The following is a 19,009-nucleotide window of genomic DNA, read 5'->3' on the forward strand; positions in this document are numbered from 1 at the left end:
GCGGCCATACCGCTGCAGCTCCCGAGGACAAAATCCACTCTGTCCTCAGAGAGCGACAGCTGCTCGGCCCCAGCGGCACTACAGAGTCCAGCACCAGGACAGGAACCACCACGCCGGCAGCTCGGGAGACGTGGCACGGCACCTCCGCAACCTCCAGACAGAAACCGAGGCAGGACAGCTATCTGCTCAGGTTTGTGCCCTATCAGTCGTTCGAAAAACAACAAGCGCCTGAAGCATTTTTAGATCCTTGGAGCAGACACCCTCCCCCAGCCCAAGTAAAAATAAACAACAAAAGGTCAGAATGAGATGATTTGATACCAACACGTACACAACATGAATTCATGTCGCGCTTCCCTGTTCTTACCCACAAAAAAAAGTCCCAGAGGGCAAAGGAAAGATGCTCCCATCTCATTCTGGAAATTGAAACTCATATTTGAGACCAACCCACCCCCCTCCCTTTGGGAAAAGGCCTCCAGTGACTGTAGCGCACTCCCGGTGGCGCACACCCAGGGACCAGCCTACAGCTTCTCTCCAGCAAGCTGAAGAGTCGCGTCACGCTCCTCGCAGCCGCTTCACCCAGCTGTGAAGCTCTGTTTCATCAGGCCCATGGAGCGGCGCTTTTAGACCGCCGAGGGGAAAAGCGCAGAATACGTCAGGTTCTCATTTACATCTTTGTCAGAGCAAATATTTGACCTGAGGCTCATCACTGAAGGCTCCAGCTGACACTGAAGTGTAAAGGCTGGTACGTGACCAGCAAAGACAGGAGCTCGCGAGGAACCTTTCTCAGGAAGCCAAAATTTATACACGCTCCTTACGCCTGGGTAGGTAAAAAAAAAAAACAAAAAACAAACCAAAAACCCTGAAATAAAAATAAATAAAAAAAAAACAAAACAAAACACCCCAACCCCCCCAAAAAAACACTAGGATTACCCTAGTCCTTTGGAGCATCTTTCCGTTTGCAAGATCGCGTCCGTTAGAGATAGCCTATTAGCACCAAAAATAGGCCGCTTCCATTTTGACAAGAAGCCACCTAAAACTGGTGCCCCCGATAGTTTAGGTAAGTGCCAATCCTCAATTAGAGGCCAAGTTTAAAGTAATACTTTCAAAAGTTCTGTGCTTCGAGAGGGACCATCAAGGCATGGCACCAGGCTAACCTACCACAAATCCACGCGGAGCACGCGCATCCGACTCGGCATCGCTATCCTGTTCTTGTTACACGCGCGTGCCCCGCTAAGGTACACAACTTTTATTTACATTTTTCACGTCTCTGTTGCACTAAAATGATCCCTCTTCTGTCTCTCTGGAAAATCATAAGCTGGCTGCAGTACAAGAGCAAGATTTTACTTTTGGTCAAAGTTACCACCCACAAACTCCCACCCCCCACCCCTGAAAAGCACCCCAACATTGTTTACATTTAGTACCTGCCAGTCAGATGTAAGCTGCGTGGCTCACAGAGTGTCTGTGACCAAGCTCTTGAGTTTGTACTCTAGTGCAGCATTTGCTACAATTACGGAGTCACTGCTGACAAATGAAAAAAACAACAAAAAAAAAAAACCCAAAGACAATTCCCCAAACGCAAAAACCTTTCCACCCTGTAAAGCTGCTGTCAGGAGGCACCTGGCTTCTATTTATGATCCTCCAGGAAACGGATGGGCGAGTCCGCCTCATAGCTCCAAACAGTTTCACTCCAATTTAAGAAAGGGTCAAATCGGGGACAAATTAAGACAATTAATTCCCGCCTCAAAGGTAAGCAAGCGCGGTGCGAGTGCAGCATCTGTATACGCAGTAACGACCGAGCAAAATGGACTGTGTTCGTCCAGGTGCCTCCTGACAGTGAACAGGCTAAAAGGGAATTTTAAAAGAGTACGGTTTTTGATTTGTCTCACTCCTTTTGCCTGTAGATCAGGCCAAACATCAAGCATGTTGGGAGGGGCACAATTTAAAGCAACACTACTTGATCAGAAAGCGCTTTTCAGCAATATACAATGCAAAATGACAGACAGCAACTCATGCCAAAACAGAGGAGATGGCAAGCAGCTTTCTGCAGCTTCTGACATTGACAGGGGTTTGCCCTTACCTGCTCGCAAGTCTGGACAGAGGCCGCTCTGGGCAGAAAACCCGCAAAGCCGCAGGAAGTCAATCAATCCCACAAAGCTCCAGAACTGTCAGTTTATGCACGTACAGTGGTTTTCTGTGGTTTCTCTTAAACCCAAATCCACGCCTCATGCACATACTGCTCGGCAACACTGACACCGCTGGATTTCCCTCAGGCCACGGTGGAACACGGGTCACGGCCCCTTCAGAGCCTGTCAGGTTCCTGAAGTTTCTACGGGGGAAATCGAAGCGCATCTCCCAACAGGCCGAGCTGCAGATTTTGAGGCCTTGCAGCCCCACAAGCGATCTCTTCCGTACGAGCGGTGCAGGACAGTGTTGCTAGCACCAGAGCAAACCCAACCTGACAAGGGACGCTTGTAGAGGCCTGCTCTTCATGGAGGTCAGAGCACTTCTCATTGTTTAGTGTTGCAGAAAACTGAGCCCCTCTCATCTTTAGCTGCTCCCATAATCAGTCTAATCCCTTTAACCCCAGCAACCTTCATCACAAAAGAAAAAAAGTCATATATGAACCCAAACAGAAGAAAAAAAAAAATCATATTTACAAAGTTTGTACAATATACACATCTGATTTTCTATGGGACACACTGCACCAGAGGAAAGAGGGCCATGGCTCTGAGACAAGTCTACATATCAAGTGCTGTAACTACTAATGGAGACTCTTATGGAAACCAGTCTTTAGTGTTCTGCTAGAGCATAGGGCTTTTCTTATGGCTCCTGCAAAGGACGACAGGCTACTCTTTCCTTCTGGAGCTATGATGCTGCACCTAATCAGCCCAGATTTTAAGTTGGTTTCATTTTAAATACAGGTATTTACAGTGTGGGTGAACTGCAGATGCATATCAACTCCTCCAATTCAAAAGAAAAAAAAAAAAAGTTGAAGAAAAAGTAGTATTACCAATACGTTTCACCTCCCAGCCCTGGGCTTGAGTACTTGGGGAGGAGGAGAGGGGGGAGAGAGGGGAACTTTGACCTGAAACCAAAAACGGCTGCTGATTCCTTGGGCTGTGTCGGAAAGGTGATATTCTGAATGGTCTCATAGCATAAGGCACTTTGCACGAATAAGTAACAAGCTCTTTAGCTTAAAAACAGATGAGTAACCAGGGAGAAGTTGAAATGCACTCAGTCGACGGTTGAAGAATTTGAAATAGCAGACAAGCTCGTGTTCGTCAAGATTCTTCTCTTTTCAGGGTTTCTCTTCTTCCCTTGCTGCCCCTCCCACCCAAAGGAAAAAAATTTAAAACCAGCAGTTAGTGCAACTAATGTTCAATCAGCACACAGTGCAAACAAGTGGAAAAACAAAAAGACATTCCTCCTTTTATCTTCTTTCTTCTTTGCTGCCAAATTTAAAAAGAAAAAAAGGCCGAGCTCTTTAGTCTTCATAGTTCCGAAATGAAAAGACGAAGAAAAACCCACAAAGAGAAGGGTATCCCCAAAGAAACGATGTGTCACAGATCTGGATCAAAGGGCCTCACCTTCTGGCATGTGTAATCAAAGCCTAAAAAAACAAACCAAAACACACAACCACAACACCCACAGTTAAATCAATCCTGTGCAAAATCAGACCGTAAGTAATCAATCACACTGAGCATGCAGCAGCTCTGGAAAAGCAGAGGGCATTTGCAACAGCTCAACCTCAACCAGGGCTTCACAGAAAGAGACGCTGCTAACGCCCTACGACTACCTCCCGGTCTCCTGTCCTTCAGGAAGCGGCAAACCGTTCTCAGGCAAGGTCACGGCATTCCCCCGAGGAAGCCACCCAAGTGCCTTTTCCAAGTTCATCGCCTGTCTTTTTATTTATTTATAAGACATGGAGAAAGCTCAGCCAGCAAAGCAGAGGCTGCAAGTCAGCTCGGTGCGACTGGCTAGGGCCGCCCTTGGATGATTTTGAAGAAGGCAGATTTCACTTTAACGCTACCTAGCGTTCTGCTTCTGTGGCCGCTTCGGGATTTTTGTCACCCGAGAAGAATTCTGGCAGCTTCGCTGGGATTCTCCTCCTAATCCATGATCTCCGAGAAGAGTACACAAAAGAATTATTTCCCACCCAAACTGTACCGTGCCTGCCCTCGCACGAACTAAGACCAGATCGAACACCATCCTGCAGCTATTCTGCCCGACTGCAACGCAGGGCGAGTAGCCTTCTTACGAAAGGGCTCAACATGGCAGTTTTTCCTCAGCCGGTGATCAGAAAGGGCATACTTGGGAGCCTCCGACAGTGAAGCCTCATCTTCTTGCAAAGTTAACGATGACCTCGAGTGGCAGCAAATACGAACTACAGCTTTGCTACCTACTTTGTTTACTTGCAAGAGTTATGTGAACCGAAGGATGCAAAAGATGCAGCACCTTCAGCTTGAACCTCTCCCTTCTAACTGGTGAGGCGCTTAGGCTCCTCTGTTGTGCTGTTCTCAAAGCTGTCCATTTTCCCTCCTCACCTTTTTGAGGACCACCTTCCTCTCTGCCCCTCAAAATTTCTCATTTTAGCTGAGCAATAGAGAAAGAATTCCTCAGGCTACCAGTAGCCAGCCCAGCCTCCCCAAACACTATTCCCCACTCTCCCTCGTCCCCCATTTTTGGTCTCCTCAGCATATCGTCCGGATTTCAATTAAAACAACTAAAAATTACTGATCCTCCCCTCCCAGCTTCAGAATTCCTTGCACTGACAGTCTATTTCAAACCCTTGTTTCCACATTCACAGCCTCTTCCCCTGCGGTAACATTCGCACATCAGCTCCGCTTTCATCCAACGCAACTTCTCTATTCAGGAAGGCACGTACATACGCACACGTTTACTGTTTCTCATCTTCTACAGGTTCACTGTGGTATTCTGCCACATACAGGCTCTTGTCAATGTTGCTTGGTATGGGTTTAATTTCAGTTCCCAACTGCTCCTCAATACTTTTCAGGTTGAATCGATCATCATAGGTGATCAAGTTGATGGCCAGGCCAAGGTGACCAAAGCGACCTTGAAAAAAAAAAAAGTTTTCAGTATAATTTACCCAAAATGCAAACAGGAGCATCAGTAAGACTCCTGAGATTGAAGCCTTTTAAAATATATCCCCCCCCTTTCTCTTTTTTATGAGGCTGGTGAGGCCAGGTTCAAGAGAACAGCCTTTTATTCAGACATTTGTGAGGATAACCGTCTGATACCAAAAAATACATTTGTCAGAAAAATCCAAGCTGCCTAAAGTCTTTCTCAGATACAGTAATAAAAAACAGAAGCCAATTCAAGCCTAAGAAACCTCAGAATCCCAGAATCCCAGGCTGGAAGGGACCTCAGGGATCATGGAGGCCAATCTTTCTGGCAAGAGCACAGCCTAGACAAGATGGCCCAGCACCCCGTCCAGCTGAGCCTCAAAAGCGTCCAATGTGGCGGAGTCAACCACTTCCCTGGGGAGATTATTCCACTGGCTGACTCTTCTCACTGTGAAAAATACCACAGGCATCCGCAAAGTTGTACCTAAACGATCATCTTCCTCTCACCTGATCTGCCAATGCGATGGAGATAAGTCTCTGCCAGCTTTGGGAAATCGAAGTTTATCACCACATTCACAGCTTGGATATCAATACCTCGGGTAAACAGATCTGAAAGATGATCCAGGTCAAAGTTAATTTCAATGAGATCAAATGCGGACAGCATTTAAGGTGGAAAGATTGACAGTGATTAACACTGGCATGCACTAGTTTACAAGCAGAAGCTTCGCTTGTATCGAGACAGTTTACACACAATTCTGTTACAGTTTCTTCGTGCTCTTTATCCGCTATAAAAAGGAATAACAGAAGAAGAATGACCAAAACACCAGATCTGCGCATCTATGCCGAAGAAAGCAATTAGCACAAAGCTAGTTTTTTTCACGATAGACTATTTCTGAGCAGGTTTTCTTACACAGGCGCCTCCTCACACCTGAGGGTGCATTGCCAACGCCACGGCAGACACGAGGTCTGACCTACATCCCACTAGGTCAACTATTTTCATTCCACTTCTAGTGACTTTTGTTAAGATGACCCAGACGCACGCAGCAATCCGCAGATACTGCCACGGCACCACCCAAACAGGACATAAGGTGGTCAACACTGATCAGACACGGGCCAATCAAAACTATGAAAACACTTAGAAAAGATGAGCTATAAACATTTCAAGAAACTTTCTCAGGCGACCCCAGTTCTACCGAGATTTCGTGAAGCGTACAGCCCAACAACTCAGGGAGCGCTCCCGTGTGAAAATATACAGAGAACTAGCACAGAAAATACAATCACAGTAAAACAATTTGTTAGCAATTGAACCTTCTCGGTTTGTTGCCAGAGACACAAATGTACATACCTAAAGGAGTGCTGCACCCTGCTACATGCGGGCTCGGCAAGGACATCTTGCCAAAACATACCAGTCTGGTTTATTACAAATCAAGTGATCTGCTATACCTGGCTGAACAGCTAATCTGCTTCCTACCACAACCTTTAGAAACAGGAAGACGTATTAAGAAATCTTACCAGTGCAAACAAGATTGCGGCATAAGCCATTTCGGAAATCGTGGAACACACGATTGCGGTGCTCCTGGAGAAATAAATAAGCAAACAAATAAATAAAATAGCAAAGCAAAACAAACAAAACAAGCAAACAGCTGTGACTTTCAGGCATTCAAGTTACAAACACTGAACTTCAATCACATGAATTTCCCCCCCCATCAGAGAACAGCTGAGACAAAGCAAGCTGCCAGTACCTCTTTGTTAGCACTTCTTACCTGTATATTCGAAAGAACTTACCAGAGGGGCCCTTGGTACCACTTTTAGACAAAGACACTTAACTACCTGTGTTCTAAAGCCTCCTACAGTCACATCAATGCCACCTCACAACAGAAGTACCTTCAGTTACAATTAGGTGAAACGCAGGCCGAGGAAGTTAACAGGCCATTTTGACTATCGCCTCCCCCCAGCCCCCTGTCAAACTCGGTGTGCGTTCTAGTCATGCCCTTAAAAACTGATATCAGCAGGAGTTCCCTTTTCCAGTACGGAGTATTTGTCACTGTCAATTCAGATTTAGGGGTGGGATAAGTCAATTGTCTGTGAAGACTCTCACAAACAAGCCACATTGGGCCACACAAATATTAACTAATATCACTGTAAAGGAGTAAAATTAACAGTGGGAATGAGCAAGCTGAAGGTTCCCACACAAACATACCTGCTTTCTGCCACAAAGGTCACCTACTGAGTGATCACAAGCATACAAAAATCAGACCTCAAGGAAGCTATTTGCATACCTCTTTTCTCAATACTGACACCGCTTCTACTTCTGTTTAACCGATTACCTGCCTGCCTATGGCCCGGCAAACATTGGCGTTCCCTGTCAGTTCCATGAACAGCAAGCTAGGTTTCCGCTAAAGCTTTTGAATTTGTTCTAGCTTACATATAAAATTAAAAAAATATTTCAAAGTACTACTGATTTACATGCCTCGCTTCAACCTTCTGACATCTTTTAGCACACTTGCTGAAAACAAGGAAATTAAAGAGTATGAAGCTCGAGGACAGATGAGCTAATGCACAATTAAGAGCAACCTCTGCACCAGCGAAGCTGTGTTGGCATTTTTCATCATCTGCTCCGAGGCCACAAGTGCTCAGCTGGCAAACGCCAGCTGCGGCCTTTGCCAGGAGGTTTGATCGAAGCCGCCTCCCCGACTTCTCAGATTCCCCTGCAGTCACAACGCAACACTTACCATTTGCAAAGCCAGGCAGGGCACTCAAATGGCTGAGTACCGGGGGTTTTGAAATCATTTGTTTGAAATTAGCCCATTTCCATCTGTGTCAGTTACACTGGGTAGCCTGCCACGGCTCCCCAGGCTGGCAAAAGCAAGGCAGCGGGACTAAGAGGCATGCCTCTGGGCCCCAGCCAGTGCTTTCTGGACTAGACTAACCAACCTGAAGTACTCTGAAATCCCAACTGACCAGCTACGCTGAATAGTCTGCAAAGAGGTTTGGGGGCAGTGGAGTCTAAGAACGTATCGATGGCAAAGCAAAGCAATACGCGTTTCAGCTTTCAAAGAACATGCAAATCTAAAGCAAGCACGAGACGAGACTTAATTCATCTGCGCAGTACAGCTCGGGGCAGTGTGGAATAGACCGCCGTAGACTTTGTACTCACCTGCCTCATCTTAGCATGGATATAGAAGCAGGAATAGCCCAGCTGGGAGATCTTTTTGGCTAGCAATTCCACCCGTTGAGAGGAGTTGCAGAAAATGATCGACTGGTTAATCTGGAGCTGAACATATAAGTAGCGTGCTCAGTAAACGCAGCATTTTACTAACAAATGACCCAAGACATAAGCCTAAACCCCTTCCAGACAGAAAGCAAAGCAGGTATGCTGCTGGTAACTTACACAGTATATATTTTTGTACAAGAGGATGAAAAAAGTTAACAAGCTTCTATAACACAAAGGTGTGGGACACGAAACACGCAGTTCTGGCTTCAGCTAAACAGCACATTTTGGCAAGGAAAAATTGTCCTTAAGCCACCTTTGTTGTCACCCTCGGTCTTATTCTCAGTTCCGAAAGAAAAAAAGCTTCCGTATGCTCTTGACCCAGCCCTCCTGCTTACCCTGGAAAACAGTGTATTGAGGCAGTGCACTTTCTGACGCTCAGTGACATAGGCATAGTACTGGGTAACTCCCTTCAAGGTCAGCTCCTCCATCAGGTTAATCTCGTAGGGTTTCTGCAAATGGGAATTCTGAAAAACACAGGTAAGCAGTAAGCGGGCGCAGCCACATGCAAAACAACGTAAGTACTTCCCACCCTCTGGCACACGTAGCTTCCTCCACAGCAAGGATGCGCTATCGAGCCGCTCGCTCTTCATGCTATACACAACACAGACAGGGTGGGTAAAATTTCACAAAGGATTACTGAAAAATCCGAGGCGACTGAGCAGGATGAACAAGGAGCACCCTCTGGAGGCAAACCAGCGCAGATGGCACGTAACTAACATAACAAGGTGGGAAACAGCACCTTATAGGCAAGAACTGCCTGTACCTAGCTTTTCCATTAATGCTACTGTGGGTCAAAAATCAGTTTCAGACTTCTGTCCTAGATTTAGGCTGATTTAGAATAAACCAGCAAAGTTTGGATGCTTTTAAAAAGAACTGAGCGCTAACAGCTGCGCGCCACTCATTCACAAGCTTCACGTGCACCGCCACCATACGTATATGAAGACGTCTGCCCTCACCATGAACTTCTGTACACTCAAAGGGAAAGTGGCCGAGTAGAGCAAAATCTGTCTGTTTTTAGGTAGCGTGAGAATAATGTCTTCCATTATTTGAACAAAATCTTGAGACAGCAGCTTATCTGCCTGTAACAGAAGGAATGAAGAGCAAGTTGAAGTCATGGGGCAAGGTGTCAAGTCGTCCGACAGTACCACACTGGGAGCGGGGAGGAACCCAAACCAAAACACCAGAAGCCTTCTCCCTGCCCTTACAACGGGACCATCCCCTTTAGAGCACATGCCACGTCCCAAAAAGGTGTGCGATTTAGCTGCAGGAGGCAGGATTCACCAGTAAAAGGAAGCCCACCCTCTCCCCGTTTTCAGCACTTTGACTTAAACAGAACCAAACGCAGGGAAAATAAATGGACTCTAAATCGGAAACAGTTATCGGGGTCCTGTCAGTCATCCAAGAGCTTTCAAGCAATTGTTTTCTCAACCTCTCACTCAAGCTTGTACACTATCGGACGTTCATACATCAGTTTTATATACAATTAGGTGGTAAGCACAGCTCACTCATTATCACCTGAAACCAAACGAAACACCTTCCTTCATTTCGGAACAGACTGTTAATCTGTTCTTCAGGAATCCCAAAGACAGGAAAGGTAAGCCTTCCTAGGTTGTTTTCTTAAAAGGTTCACGTGCAGAAGAATTATTCTGCCAAAATACCTCCTCAAAACCACTGAGAAATGGACGAGCTATAACTGTATAGCATCTCTACGCAAAGTCTGACTTGCTGCTGCGTGTAATGAGGAGGCTCGCCGAGACACATCATTGCTGCTTTAACTTGGTGTTAAGTCCCCCAACGTTTAACACGAGCAACTTGCCTCATCCAATACTATCATCTGGACATGCTCGACTTTTGCTACTCCTTTCTTGATGAGATCGAGAATTCTCCCAGGGGTAGCTATCACCACATGCACTGTAAGGTTCGGAGAAAAAAAAAAAAAATGGTTAGGGCGACCAAACCAATGTTTCCAGCATTCGTGGCCATGTTTCATAATAACAGTTTGCGAGAATAACGGCAGCATACAAACAGCCAACAGGACACACAGCACTCTGCTCTGTAACAGAGAAACAACAACAAGAAGCACAAATTCCACTGCCCCACTGTAAAAGCCACAAACAAACAGCAAGTGTAGCATAGCAAAAGTGCTCCAACCTGTATCATCAAGCCTCATGATGTCATCTCGCAAATTGGTTCCTCCCGTTGTTGCCATCACTTTGGCACCTCCCATGTGTTTGCTGACTTGGATACAGATTTGACTGACCTGCAGGGCTAGTTCACGGGTGGGAACGATCACCATTGCTGAAAGTCAAAAGCAGCAGCAGCGTGAGTTACTAGTAACACCCTGTATCTTAAACGCTGATCCTGAGAGGCGACAGGGACTTTATGAAAGCTATCCTCCTATGGTTTTGGAGTTCCACTCGGGAGATCCCGATCAAAACCTACAAGCTGCCTATGACGAGGCAGATATCACGCGAGGTTCTCCACCCCTTGATATTCCCTCTGCCTGAGCGCCCCAGCCAGCACACTTGCTTAGTACTCCAAACCCACCTTCCAGGGCAAGACCGTAAAGGCCAGAAGACATCTTCCATTTCAAGCTTTGGAAAGCAACTGTGAGAGTTTTCAAATTCCACCCCCACCCCCCACCGCTCCCCATTAACTTTCAAAGAAAGCACAAGCGGACAACCTACGCTGCTCAATTTCGTTGACCAGTTTTCGATTCAGGTCTGCTACACAGTGACTTGATACCATTACCTGGCTGCAGCCAAGCGAGATCCAGCTCAACTGACCTTGTATATTGTCCTTCTTTAAGTCTAGCCGTTCAAGTAAAGGAATGAGGTAGGCTCCACTCTTGCCTGTTCCATTTTTCGCTCTAGCCAAGATATCCCTACCAGATAAAGCAATGGGGATGCTCTCCTCCTGAAATGCAATGAGAGGCAGTGCATGAGCAATCACAAGCCCCGCTCGCTCAAGAGGCTGACCAAATTTAACTCTCCTTGCTAACAGCACCACGTGAAATCTGTTTCATGAACAGAATATCCCGCAACTGCAAGCATTGCAGACAAATGGCAGGAAGGACTTAAACCTATCAGCAAAGAGTCCCCCAACGAAGCAATAGCTCCGCTCCCCATATCCCACTTAAAAGTCCTTATCTTGCCTGCTCGTAAGACAGCCAGGGATCAGGTACCACCAGAACCACACATTAGGAAGAAAGTGAAAAATTAGGTTAAAAAGAGCAAGGAGCCAGTGACAGTCACTACCAAACTGCTCCCGTGGAAAAAGATACCCACTTATATCTTAACATCAGAACCACCTCAGCCCGCATAATTCAAACCTGCACGCTCCTGTGATATACTTGTCATAAACCCAGCAGGCTTGCCTTTTGAACCCTCAGCCATTTGAACACAGGCCCCAGGGATTTTTCACTGTACTGTCTTTTATGGCAACATCTAAAGAACCTGCAGCCCTTCAGAAAGGTGGCATGGTTATAATCTGTTTGAAAGCAGACAAATTACCTAAAAGCCATAGCTTTCTCATGCCTTAAGGAGATAAAGCAGCAGAGCTGGGTCAGTGACAATCCTCCAAAGAGCAATTAAAAGAGAGGTCAACCTCCCCACCCCCTGAAGTTTACACATCAACACTTCTTAACAGAACAAGCCTTAAAAGTAAAAGCAAGATGGAACGACAGAAAAGTAAACGTGCCAACCTATTAGTCTCTCCCCCGTAATCTCTGTTATGCTCCTTCCAGATGCTTATGATAAAAAAAAAAGCCCAGACCACGTGATAAAGTCATAGTTATCTTTGTAACAACTAAAGGTATGCAGCCTGCGGTAACTCAGTTTTCCGGAAGATTTATAGAACAGCCCCGTTCTCACCAGGACTACGCACGGGAAGGATGTTACTGAACAGAAGAGTAACACACCAACGCCTTCAGATCGAAAAGGCAAATCCAAGTTAATGTCTCGAAAGGATAAGTCAGTCCTGTCTAAGTCGCCCATTGTGTGACTTGGGCGCCTGGAATTCTCGCCTTCCCCAAAGGGCCACCATGTTCTCCCATTCACCCTCCCAGTTCTCCCAAATCATGACACAAGTATCCAACACTTAAGCATGAATAAGAATTTCAATCAATTTATAAAAACTAAATGCTGTTTGTAAGTCAGTCTGTTGGTAAAACAACCTGTATAGGAGATGGTTTTTCCCAGCCCATTTCAAAAATTCCCATCAGCAACTCCCGTTTCAAACAGTAATCTTCAAACTCGTTTCCTTTTGTGGAGGTCACGTCCTGAATAATCAAAAAAAAAAAAGCACATCTGTAAGATTAGGTCGTACAACCCACAGCCTGACTCAACAAGACTGCCTACGCAGGAAGACAAAGCACGTTCCTTTACTACATAGGAGTTCTCACTAGGAACCACTCTACGGGAGTTGCTATATAGCAGCTTCCTGCCTAAGACGAAAACGTCAGCTTTCTCATAACCAAACAGTGCCGCGAACCTACAGCGATACCTTTCAATCTGCCTCTAACACTCATAAAGCAAGAAATCCACAGTAAACTCCATTTTTGAGCTTTCCAAGAGAAGCGCCTCTCGCCGGCTGCTGTAGAATCTCTTCATTTAAAACGGCAAGAGCTGACCTGCTTTTGAATCTTTGCTTAGGACAAACGTTTTGTCACCAGAACGTCTCCCACGTCTTTTATTTAATGTTTATTCCTACAATTCAACCATCCTTACCGAAGTTTTGATTCTCAAATCCTTTGGAGGGAGTTTTAAAGTCTTCTTCCAGTCATCACCAGGTCTACAGCAAAAAAAAAAAAGTAGAAAAAAAGATCCAGTTTAATAATTTTGCATTTTTGTTTTCTTAGATACAGTGACAAACACGTAATCTTTTCGCCTCCCAAAAGCTAGAAGCGCCTACACATACGAGCTCAAGTCTTCTCTGAGCTAAGCAGGACGCAACAGGCAGGAAACTGTAAACAGAGAAAATCAGCAGTCTGCCAAGCTCACAGAGAATTTGTGAAATCTTTATCCAGCCGTGATTCAAGTCCCGTTTTTAGGGCACGGAATCAATCCAGTAGAACACAGATTTAAAACTGAGCACTGACTTAGTCATATGACAGAAACTGGCTATAATCAATCCACACGAGAATATGTCATCACTGAAAACAAGAAAAAAATTCTCTCACCCAGGGAACATCCGTTCTTAGTCTGTAAGTAACACGAGAAGATACAAAACACTTTTGGGGAGAAAATTAAGTACGCACACGCTCCACTTGTTTATCAAATGTTGTCTTTTGATCTCAATTGAGATTTAGACCCCCATCCTCTGTCAAAAGCCACTGTACAGAGGAGAGAAAGTCCTTCTGCTCCCCAGTCCCAGGAATTCATAAGTAAATCTTGATGAGTTTAACTCACTAGGCTCACTAGAGTAACCCATTTGGGGGGAAAAAAAAACCAAAAAAAAAAAAAAGGGAAATGAGTCGGACAAACTTTAGGAACCTGAGCATTGCCTTACGCCCTCTCTGACGACATCTGGTATTTCCTTTGCAAATAATCGAAGTAAAAGCGAATGTTGTTCGGGGGAGGAGGAAGCACGGGAAAAAAGAAAAGGAACATGCTGCTGTACCACCCAAGTCTTTAACACCTTTCAGGACTTCCAACCCGCATGTTCACGTTTTATTAGCACACTTCCAAAACCAGTTTGGTGGTAGGAGGGTACCACGATGGTACCATATTATTTCAGCTCAGGCTTTGATTAATTAAAGCCGGGGAGAGCAAGCCCTACTATTTAAGATCGATGACAAAAGTGAACCAACTTTAAAGAATTTTCCACCACGAGAAAGCACTGCAACAAACAACTGAGAAGCATACACAACCAGACTGGGACTAAGCCTTGTTTCCTCCTCTGTCTTAAATTTCAGTTCAGTTCCTTCCCACTCCCCAACTTCCCTCTCATACCACTTGCAGTGAGCAAAGAAAACAGGATGCTGCTGCTCCTCAGCGGGCTACCTTTGACAAGTGGCTACACGTTCTAGAAAGCAGAGAGTCGAATTCGATTTTCACAACAAATGTGCCGCAAAGATCGCTGTCGGAGAGAAGCTCGCACAAAGAAACACAGCTTTCTTTTTGTAACACACATCACAGGACACTCATAATCGCCAATGTCATAAACCAACAGCAGAAAACTCCTTGAAGCGGGAACCCCAGAACCCCGTCCCACACGTGACTTTTAAACGCTACTTGCGCGGCAGCTGACACAAACACTTACTTAATAGCGGTGGTCATACTCTGTGCTTGCTGTTGAGTGCCGTTATTGATTGTGTTGGCATTTTTCAGCTGGTTCATCTGTTGCTGAGTTTGTGTGCCTCCACCTCCTGGGCCCCCGCTGGGTTTTACAGGGCCTCTCAACTGCCCATTCTGACTGGATAGACCCATTATAACAGGGTTCTCTGTTCTGGCCGTGCTCATGTTTGTATTTTTAAAGATGTCTTTTTAGACTTCAAAACTTTGAAAGTCAGTACAGAAACTGTAATAACAGTTTATTAGACTCTCCAAAACGAAGAGATAAATAAGTCTTGCTCAATATATGAGTCCTTTATTGCAATGCAGGCAAGCACCTGTAAGTCACTCAAAAGTAAAGTAGTAACTTGCTCTGATGCACTGTGGATCAACTTTTTTTTAAAAAAAGCCCTCTAACAAAGTTGAGTTGTATCAGAATTCACTTGCTTCAATCTGAAAGAGAAGCAGATGACAGCAATTAGCATAGGGATTTTTGTCCACGTAAATCACATCAATTTACCTTTGTCTTTTAAGAATCGCTCCTTCCCAGGCAGCGTGCAACAACAGTTCTTGCTTTTGTTTTCTCCGTGATAATTACCAAGACAGGCGTCAAACTTTCTTCCCCATTCTGTAACGCTGCTCCCACCACCCTCAGTCATCAAAGATAATCTTCTGAACAGCTGTACTTCCAGCAGGATCCCAGTGAGTAACCGCTTGAAAAATACTACCTGCCCCCCCATAAAGCAAGCATGAATTATCTCGACTGCGTTGCTGGTTCTGGGACACGGCAAAGCAGCCCTAGAACACTGAGCAACAACGTTACGCGCAGGTTTGTGACAGGAAGCAACACCACAATATCAAGCGGACGTTCCAGTTAAAAGCGATGAAACCCATAAGCTAGTCTGAACGCCCTTTTCCCTTTGAAAGGAAAATATAAATTATGTTCTGTTAAAAAAAAAAACCAAAACAACCAACCAAAAAAAACCCTGAAAAAAACACACAAACCCCACCCCAACAAACAGCTTACCCTCCCCCAACCCAAAAAGATAGCTGAACCATCTTACTCAAACTTTTAAATTGGATATTGATTTAACACCCTTTGGAAGAGCAAAACTAATGATATCATCAAGCTGAACTGACAGTAGCTTCCTGTTTGTTAAGCCTAAGTGATGGAGCCTAAACTGAAGCAGTGAGTAACATATATTTATGCTAGATTTCCAGCTTCCTGCTTGTGTGTTCCGCATGACATTACCTTCCAGCTGTCAGTAACAACTCAAATTGTGCTCAAAAGATAACATTTGGCACACGTGACTTAAGAACAACACCCTATTTAGCAGAAAGGTTGGCAAAACTCTAAAGACTTAATACAAAGTCTGCACATTACATAAAGTAAGCAGTGGACCAGAGCTGAAAAACCCCTTATGAGGACACTGGGGAGCCCCGGCAATCCTAGCCCGAAACCTTTTGGAAGCAACAGAAAGTAGGCTTGCCTGTACTTATCACACTGTGGCTGCATCCTGCGAAAACACAAAGGAAAAAACAGCAGACTACTGCTCCCTAACTTCAGCATCCACGAACAAACACACGTTTCCCCAGTGAATAAAAGGCACATTCGAGAGCATTTCAAGAGGATGGAAGAGGAATTCAGGCTCTTCCCAGGCTTCCCAGCTGCTTCCTGGCGTGCCGATTCCAGCTTCGCAACAAAACTTTAAAGTCTGCAGAACTAGGACTTTTTTTTTTTTTTTCTCTGCTATTTATCTTCCTGACTGGAAGCGCTGTTTCAAGGCACCTTCGAAGAGAGATTGCTCCTGCCCATTAACTTTGTAAAAGCCGGACGAGTCGCAAAAGTAACCAGGGCCGCCTGAAAGACGCGGATAGTAACGCCGAGGGGCCCCCCGATATTGCGGGGGGTGGAACCCCGCGGTGCCTCAGCCTCCCTCGCTCCCAACCGCCCTTTAAAAGGGCGGAGATTAAAGGAGGCCGCACAGCCTCCCCGAGCCCCGCAAACCTCCCAAACGAGAAGCGCCACCATTTCGCAAACCGGCGGTCCGCCGGGAAAAGGGCCCCCCGCGCCGGCACTCTCCCCTCGGTGCGCCGACGGGGCAGGGCAGCCCCCGCCAGACCGGCCCGGCCCGGCCCCCGCCGGCAGCAGCGCCCCCCCCCCCCCCGGCCCCCGCCGCGCCTCCGCGGGGCCGGCCCGGCACAAAGGAGCCCCACCGCCCGCCCGCGAGAGCCCCCGCCGCGCCCATTGTTCCCGGCGAGGCCGGGCCGCACTGCGGCGTCACCCCCGCCGCGGCGGAGAGCGGGACGGCCCCGGGGCCCGGCGGCGGGGTCCGGCGCCGCCCGCCAAAGGCAGCTGCGCCACAGCGGGGCACCTCCCGCCCGCCCGCCAACAATGGAGCGGCCCCCGCCCGCCGCCCCGGCCGCCGGCCAGCGCCGCCACCGCTCCACCCCGCGCCCCGGCCCCAGCGCTCCCGCCCCACCGCCGGCCCCGCACAGGCCCCGCCGCTCCCCGGCGCGCCGCAGGCCGCCGAGCTCGGCCGGGCGGCGGCGGCGGCGGCGGCAGCGGCGGCGGCGGCCCCCCCACCCCGTTCCCCTTTCTTCCCCGCGGGCCCTCGCCCGCCCCGTCACCCCGGCCCGTCCTCACCGCCACCAGCCGCGCTCCTGCCTCGCCCAGGTATAAAATCCTCTCGCTCCCCCTTGGTGCCTTGTTATGGCGACTCGACGCTCCAAGATGGCGGCTTCCTCCTTCCTCCCGTGCGCCCTCCCCCTCCCGGCAGGGCAGGCCGGCCACGCCCCCGACGCACGCACGCACGCACGCCGCGCCGCGCCCGGCCCCGCGCTGCCTCCGCCGCGTGACCGCGTCCGCCGCGCGGCGGGACGGGGAGGGGCGTGGTGCTTCCGGCGCGCGCGCGCTAGCCCTGGCGGGGGGCGAGCGGCGTCCTTCCGCATCCCTGAGCTCGTAACGGAGCCGAGGAAAACATCCCCCCTTCCGAGAAACCGCCTGGAGAGCTGAGGCGGCTCCGCCCCGCGGGGGTGCGAGCCCCGCTAGCCCGAGCGGGAGAAGAAAAGCCTGAGTCCCGCAGCACGCGGGGGCCGCAACCACCGCGCGCGGCGGCTCGGGAGTCGTTACTGCCTCCCTAGACAGCTGTTACTACCCACGAGCGCAGCCCTAAATCCTAGCCTGAAGGTGCTGTAGTTCCAACCCTGTTTTGCAAACGGATCTGTGTTCCAACATTTCCCCAGAAGGCAGGGAGGCCTGTGCGTTTCCCCTCCCGCTGCTGTTGTTTATTAGGTCCTCAGAGATACCGCTGTCCTGGTACCGTCGCTCACCCCTGCCCTCCACGTCAGCCAGGCGAGCACGACGCATCCTTCATTTCCCCCTTCCCTTCGCTGCCAGACAAGCTGCTGCCCTGCTGCGGGGCGGCCGCTGGGCCCCGCGCCGTGGTGGCCACGCCGCCGTCCCCAGGGGCAGAGCGGTCGCCCCCGCCACGGAGCTCCCTTGTAAGCCCTCTCCCACCCAATGCACCCCTCTCTTTAATGCTCCTGCACCAAGCACAGCAAGAGAAAAGGGAACCTGAAAAGACAGGCGTTGCGTCTTCAAACGCCAAGGGAGCAGAAAAGCTGCATCCCACCTGGCTTCTTGCTGTGCCAGCTCGTCGTGCTGCGTGTTGGCCAACAGGCACAGCCGCTACAGCCAGAGAAGCCTCGGCTCCCCCATTCCCGGCGTCAGAGGCAGGCGCTGGGTACGACTTTCGTTCTCTGATGCCTGCTGTTGCGGCTCTGGCCCCGCGTTTCATCTCGGCCCGTCGCAGGGCTAGGCATCGCGCTTTGCAATGAGACGCACGGGGAGCTAGCACTCCCTAACCTCAAAAGAACAAACGACAACAGAAATTAGCAGATGAGTAAATACGACTAAGGTCTGTAGGCAGCATACGCTCCGCAAAGCTTTAGTTACGGCAGCAGCAAAGATGACAAATGGAAAACGTTAGAGGTGATAAGATTCAGGAGCCAGAAGCGATCTGCCTTTTCTCGAGCAGAGCTCAGAGAGTCAGTGTGGTGTCAACCTGGTCACTAGGTGTGTGTGTTAGTCACACAGAGAGCAGCCTCGCACACAAGCAGCGCATTTTATCATCCTTATGTAAAGCTGCATAACTTCCGATTAGCACAATACCTTATACAAGGTAACAAAAGTTTTTGTTCCTGACAGCACGAGAACAGTTCTCCAGTGGGAGTGTGTGCTTGTGGTGGGAAATCAGAGTTCAGCCAGGAATTCCCACCTACAGCCACGAAAATATTCCTCGAATATTTGTCACTGAATTTTGCGACAATCTTCTTCTGTAGTCAGTTCCTTACCTGCCTGTGAAGTGACGTTATTT

At 48.1% G+C, this 19,009-nt stretch overlaps 1 protein-coding gene across 5 annotated transcripts; it reads right to left on the minus strand.

Moving 5' to 3' along the window:
* Positions 1–2,620: 2,620 nt before the first annotated feature.
* Positions 2,621–17,414, minus strand: DDX6 (DEAD-box helicase 6). Of its 5 annotated transcripts, none has more exons than XM_075116525.1 (14): positions 17,278–17,414; positions 14,620–15,083; positions 13,086–13,149; positions 12,533–12,637; positions 11,145–11,274; positions 10,510–10,656; positions 10,175–10,269; positions 9,315–9,437; positions 8,694–8,822; positions 8,242–8,358; positions 6,597–6,660; positions 5,592–5,693; positions 4,894–5,073; positions 2,621–3,610 (listed from the first exon to the last, which is right to left on the minus strand). In XM_075116525.1, exons 2-13 carry the CDS (start codon positions 14,817–14,819, stop codon positions 4,898–4,900), a joined length of 1,452 nt encoding a protein of 483 aa, XP_074972626.1. In that variant the 5' UTR covers positions 14,820–15,083; positions 17,278–17,414; the 3' UTR covers positions 2,621–3,610; positions 4,894–4,897. The 5 variants fall into 5 exon arrangements, with proteins under 5 accessions (XP_074972626.1, XP_074972623.1, XP_074972622.1 ...); XM_075116522.1 differs by having other exon boundaries at positions 4,886–5,073; XM_075116521.1 differs by having other exon boundaries at positions 9,315–9,433; positions 10,171–10,269.
* Positions 17,415–19,009: the final 1,595 nt, after the last annotated feature.

Source organism: Phalacrocorax aristotelis, chromosome 22 (assembly GCF_949628215.1).
Source record: "Phalacrocorax aristotelis chromosome 22, bGulAri2.1, whole genome shotgun sequence".
Classification (NCBI taxonomy): Eukaryota; Metazoa; Chordata; class Aves; order Suliformes; family Phalacrocoracidae; genus Phalacrocorax; species Phalacrocorax aristotelis.

Coding starts and splice junctions, on each gene's coding strand:
- DDX6 (XM_075116525.1), bottom strand. CDS start 14,819: ATGAGCACGGCCAGAACAGAGAACCCTGTTATAATGGGTCTATCCAGT. Junction 8,823..9,314: donor TGAGTGTACAGAAGTTCATG/GTGAGGGCAGAC, acceptor TGTGTTTTTCAG/AATTCCCATTTGCAGAAACC. Junction 8,359..8,693: donor TCAATACACTGTTTTCCAGG/GTAAGCAGGAGG, acceptor TTATATGTTCAG/CTCCAGATTAACCAGTCGAT.